This window comes from Peromyscus maniculatus, chromosome 9 (genome assembly GCF_049852395.1).
Source record: "Peromyscus maniculatus bairdii isolate BWxNUB_F1_BW_parent chromosome 9, HU_Pman_BW_mat_3.1, whole genome shotgun sequence".
NCBI classification, from domain to species: Eukaryota; Metazoa; Chordata; class Mammalia; order Rodentia; family Cricetidae; genus Peromyscus; species Peromyscus maniculatus.
In genome coordinates this window covers 58,622,505-58,628,504 of record NC_134860.1, presented here as the reverse complement: position 1 = coordinate 58,628,504, position 6,000 = coordinate 58,622,505, and the positions used below count along the sequence as shown (strand labels likewise).

Here is a 6,000-nt window from a genome sequence, read left to right as displayed (position 1 = left end):
AGGTGAACGTCGTTGTCACATTTCTATATGGCTCTCCGGCCATACATCCCTCTGTAGGGACACGGTCTCCTGTGCATACAGCAGACAGCTAATACATGCTTGCTCCCCCGCCCTCACGCCAACTCTTCTAGAATAAAGTACCGCTGCCTCCCACTTAGGCTCCCTTCTATGTATGGTACCACCCTTGGTCACCCCCGGTTGGCACTGCCACCCTTTCACCCAGTGGAGCCCATGGAGAGGTGAGCAAGGGTAAGAGGGGACAGGACTGATGAGCTGGGAGTAAACAACAGAAAGCAGGAGGCAGCCTTGGCAACCCAGAGGAACCCTTTTCTGATTAGTCACAGCAAACAATGGGCTGTTTACTGGGATTTTCGGAGTTTGCTAATGAGAGGAGGAAATTCTGATTCACCCCACACCCTGGGTGAGGGAGGCCAAGGCTACAGGCTCACCTCCCAGTGAAGGGTCTTGCCAGCAGCTCTGGCCACCCAGAGGCGTAGAGACCTGGTCACCCACATTCCACCATTCATGGAAAACGGCTGCAACAGATTTGGCCTTCCAGGGCTGGGCTGTCACTCAGTGGCAGAGTGCCTGCTTTACCTAGAGGTAGGGAGTGGAGCAATTCCCAGTCAGAGCTCCAAACCCACAAAAGGGAACTGTCACTTGCCCTCTCTGGCTCCTATATCACTTTAATGGCTTTGGAAGTCCAGGGGCCCCTCCCTCTACTCCCATTAGGAAGGAGTCTTTAGAAGCACCAAAGACAGAGCTATAAAGGATCTGTAAGCTCCAGCATCTGCTGCCTTTGAAGAATTTTTCTTGAGCCCGTCTCATATTGCTTAGGTTGACCTTGAACTCCTCATCGTAGCCAGGGAAAACCTCCTGCCTCCACTTTCCGAGTGCTGGGATAACAGCTGTGTGCTTTCGCACCCTGTTTTACACAGTGCTGAGAACCCAACGCAGGGCTCTGTGCACGCCCCAGCCCTGCCTCTGTTTGTATAATGTGTCTACCTTACTTTACTGTGGAGATGCATCACTAGAACCAGGTTTGGCAAATTATTTTAATACACAGATACAAAATGACAAATAGAGATTCACAGCATTTACAAGAAATCAAATAACTATTTTTTTTTTAAAAAAAAAAAACAACAACAAAAACCCTTCATTCAGCAAAAATGCACAGTCTTGTACATGGGCCCTATTTCAGCGTCAAAGCCGACTCGCCATCTCAGGAGCAGCACTTGACACACACGGACGACAGCACCCCAATGTGGATTAGTTATCACCAAAAGCACAGCCGAGAGGGTCGGTCAGCAAGTCCCGCACAGTGGGCACCAGTATGTACCCCCCAAAAGGGACCAACTATTAAATTACAGAAGCGGCCCAAAGTACGTCCTAAACATAAATGGCAATGCCTAAGAGAACATAAAGGCAATAATGAAGTACAAGGGATGGGTAAGCAAATTTACATACATACATTATATTAGCTGATTCTCCCCCTCTCTAAGACTAGCTAGAAGTTTCTACTTATTTTGTCCTAAGTCTTTCAACTCCCCTTTCCCTGGATCCTGAGAAGAAACAGTTTGTGGGCACACTGTACCCAGCATCCTGGCTTTAAGCTGCTGAAAGACCCTGACTCATACTTCTTGGCACTGGCCTGAGGGACACTTCTGCTGTTCCTATCCACGGTGAAGCCACAATGCAGAAGCCATGCCCTGACTCCAGGAAACTCTGACTGCAACAGGACTGACCTGTCCTGAGAAACATCCAGGCGCAGATGTCCAAATGCACAGATGCTGGATCACTGGCGCTTAGAAAAGATGTCCACTGTGAACCCAATTTCAAAGTAAATACATCTTTGCTTTGCATGTAACAACAGCAACGGAGGATGTGGAATCGGTCTTGAATGGCTTGGGTATTAAAAGGCACAGCATTTAGAAATGGAATTCCATAGTGGTGATGGGTCTCACCTGCAGAAGCAGATCTACCATGCAGAAATGAAAATCAGAACGAATGACGCATCTAAGGGGCAGAATCTCTTGAGAACCCCGACTAGCTGTCTGCCACTTTCTTTTACTTTTTGATCCCAGCCTGGAATGTTCCTTCTTTCTCTAGACTTTCAAGTATCATTTACGATCACTTTTCACCCACCACATGGTGGTCATACCTACAGGTATAATCTAAACCAGGGAGGCCTTCAACTGTATTGGCAGAGCTGGAAAATTATGGACCTCTAAAGACAGAACAAATGAAACCATTAAAATTTAAGTCACCAATCTTTTTTGGCCCACTGAGGGAGAGGGAGGGAATGTTGTTCGTGAGCATCAGACACCGTTCCGGCAAGAGGCTCTTGGTCGCTTCTCTTTTTTTCCTTTCAAAGTAGAGCGCTCAAGAAGGAAGTTTGGAGAACTGAAAATAATACTCAAGGTCTTCCACTTTTTGTAGAACTCAGGTATTTGGTAATAAAATTCATATAGACATACAGATTTTTACAAAGTCAAAGGCCATTATAACTTTTAAAAACACATTAGTTTTCAAAATCACCCAGAAATCCCAAGTAAGATTCATCTGGGACAGACATTTGATCAAGCACTTCTCACACTGTATAAAATCGCCTGGGGCCAGCCCAGGTCTTGAATGTGACTCAATATAAACACATCCTGGTGTTCGGGATTGTTAGGAGGTCTGCGGAGGTAGGTGGGAACCGGAAGTTAGGGCAGCTGGGAAATACATTAGGACTGGTCACAAACGTAATGTATTACTTCTTCACTGCCATTAGTTGTAACAGCAAATGAAGTCTGCAGTGAGACTCAAGTCAAATCCTCAGTGAATGTGAACAGGACCAAAAGACTCTCTTCACTTCCTTAAAGCAATTCTCATATTAACAACACAACTGTTGAAACTGCTGTACATACACAGTGTAGCAGAGAAAACACACCAAGTATAGCAATTTCCAAAATATATCATTGCATTCTATTAGTAAAAAAAACAAAAACAATCTGTCAGTTACACAAATGCAGCTAAGTTGATGCATCTATTCAAGGATTCTCTCTCTCTCTCTCTCTCTCTCTCTCTCTCTCTCTCTCTCACACACACACACACACACACACACACACACACACACACACACACACTCACTCTACACTCTACACACTGAACTACTTCATGATACACAGAAACAGCCGTGGGGCCACTGACCACAATCCCCAGCGGTGTTGCCTCTAAGTGAACATGCCCCGGGTGCACAGCAGGGGGGAGGCTAATCCCAGGTCCAAGGTCAAGGTTATTTGCTGTGAGGTCACTTGCTGCAGGCATAGCTCTAGATATGGGGGACAGGGTGGAGGAACGGCACTGATGGACCAATGCCTTCGTCTCTACCACTGCAGACTTGCTTGTTCTCAAGCAAGAGCTGGGGAGAGAGGAGAACCTTGCAGGAACAGCACACAAGAACAAGCTTGTCCAAAAGAACGCACAAGCTGCACAGCAGGACCCCTCCCGGCCAGCTCACTGTGTAGATTAAAATGCAGAACTAGTCTTCCTTAGATCTCGTTAAAAGACGTTTTGATCAAACTCCACAACGTCAGCAAAGGGAGGTTACTCTCTGTGGGTGTCAGCCCGTGTGGCCTTCGTTAAAAGACAGCTCCCTCGGAGCTAAGGAGTCATCAAAACGAATCTCCGGCTGGCACGGCCATGCACTGCTGTGTCAGGGTCATGTGACAGAGGTGTCTCCACATCCCCGGGAAGCAGGACGTTTTTGTCCCTTGTTGTCTCTGTGGAACGTCTGTGTCTTCACCATCATCTCACTGACGGAGAAATTGCAAATGTCTGTTGAAGAGGCACAGGTGCACATTATCGCGTTATCAAACTTGAAAAAATTTTCACATCGCCACTGCTTCTGTGAATGGCAGCGTCTCGGGTTGTGATGGGTGACCTCTGCTCGAAGAGCTGAGAGGGACAAACGAGCTGGCAGTGCCCTTCCTTAGAGTCTGGAAAGCAGCACTGCTTTGAGGATGCTGTCATGCCCCACACTGCCAGGGCGACAGGTGCCTCCTGCCGTCCCTCCCTAGCTTGTGAATAAGGAACCTTGCAAGATGAAACCTGCTACACCTTGGGAAACTGTGGGCACCTGCCCAGCAGCTCTAGCTCCTTCATGGTCTCTCCCAGGCCTGACCCACGCCATCCTGTGGCTGCCAATGTCCTACCAATCTCTTGTCAGTGGGTTCCTGAAGATCAAACACAGAAGCCATCCTTACTGTGGTTGCTCCCGAGGGACCGAGAGGCTCTTGGTACTGTCTGGAACTGAAGCAGGACGGTGACAGTCAGCGGTAAATTCGCAGGGCCACGGAGTTAGCAGTCCCCATACAGAGAGAGGCCCTGGTCCCTACATCCCAGCCACCAGACAGTGCACCTTGGCTTCCAGTGTGGGACAGACCTTCATGGCCTCCTCCTTTCCACAAGGGGCACCGGGGCCTCTCAAGATCAAAGAGGAGTCCGACTCCTCTTCATCATTGATTCCCACAAGAAGTGTTCAGCACTGAGCAAGAAGCCACCCCCGGACATCACACTGAAGAGACGAAACCGGCCTTCCTTCCCAACAGTTCTTCAGAGGCACACCCTGAGTAAGGCTCACTTCCTGAAGGGGGTGAGTTTGTGGAAGGTGTGCCAGAAGAGCGATGGCTTCCTCTTGGGCTCGGCCAAGGCAAAGACCTGCTGCTGTGGGATGCTGGTAGGCACCGTGATGTGGCGCTGGTGGAGGGGTGGCAGGTTCTGGTGGGGTGGGGCCACAGGGCAGCTGCTGTAGCCTAACTCAGGGAGAACAGACAAACAGATTAGTCACTTAAAAGCCGTATTAGGACTCAAAGTACTTAGCTGATTCACAGAATCAAAAGGACATCAAGTAACTGTCCTAAGAAGCAAGACTTTTGCTGGGCATTGGTGGCGCACGCCTTTAATCCCAGCACTAGAGAGGCAGAGGCAGGCAGATGTCTGTGAGTTCGAGGCCAGCCTGGTCTACAGAGTGAATTCCAGGACAGTCAGTGCTGTTACACAGAGAAACTCTGTCTCAAAAAAACAAACAAACAAACAAAACAAAACAAAAGAAACAAGACTTTCAGATACCCTGGATGGCGCCAGCAAGGGTTACCTCATGAATTCTACCCAAAACCTCACAAGAAGGAAGCCCTGGGATGAAGCAGATCACCTTCGACCATGAGGGAGGCCAGTGAAGAATCAGAACTGGGCTCCTCGTGTAGAACTGGGCTCCTCCTTGCTCAAACCAAGGCCCAGGACCAGCACTCCCATGGCCTACAAGCTACTCCACACTTACTGACCATGAGTATTTGGAGGGAAACTCTTTGGTTTCTCTGTGCCTTAGGTCCCTACCCTCTAAAATGGGAGTAACAGTCCCAGGATGTTATGAGAACAAGTGAGGTAACACTGACACTCTCTACCCTGGGGAGACATTGAGGATGAGCACTAGGACCCTGACGTGGTCTGGCCAAGAATACTTCAATGTCACTGCCAAGTTACTCTAGTGTGTACAGAGCAGGGAAGCACTCTAGAGGAAGCCCAATGTCTTCTCATCCACTGATGCACTGACTGTTGAGACCTCACCTCACCGGATTGCGGTACAGTCACGCTGTGGAATATTATTTTAACTAGGCAAAGATGTGATACATTTGTTTATGCTGCAGATTAATTACTTTAACTGTGTAAAGATGTGTTGTTTTTATGTTGCCTTTGTTTAATCATGTAAAGATGTGTTGCTGTTTCACCGTGCCTGCCTAAGGCATCTGATTGGTCTAATAAAGAACTGAATGGCCAATAGCTAGGCGGAGAGAGGGACAGGTGGAGCTGGCAGGCAGAGAGAATAAATAGGAGAAATCCAGGCTCAAGAGAAAGGGAGAAAAGGAGAAGAGAGAATGAGAGATATGCCCTGGGCCAGAAGCTGGGCAGCCACAAGCCAGCCAGCCAGGAAAGCAGTGAAAGTAAGATACAGAAGGAAGA

At 48.4% G+C, this 6,000-nt stretch overlaps 1 protein-coding gene across 9 annotated transcripts in view; it reads right to left on the bottom strand.

The window, feature by feature from the left end:
• Positions 1–1,037: 1,037 nt before the first annotated feature.
• Spata13 (spermatogenesis associated 13) overlaps positions 1,038–6,000 on the bottom strand; it is a 142,031-nt gene continuing 137,068 nt past the window's right edge. For all 9 annotated transcript variants that reach the window (XM_016004923.3, XM_016004922.3, XM_042284970.2 and 6 more), the window contains one exon: positions 1,038–4,796. In XM_016004923.3, the coding sequence (XP_015860409.3) occupies positions 4,621–4,796 (176 nt within the window). In that variant the 3' untranslated portion in view covers positions 1,038–4,620. The remainder of the gene's footprint in view (positions 4,797–6,000) is intronic.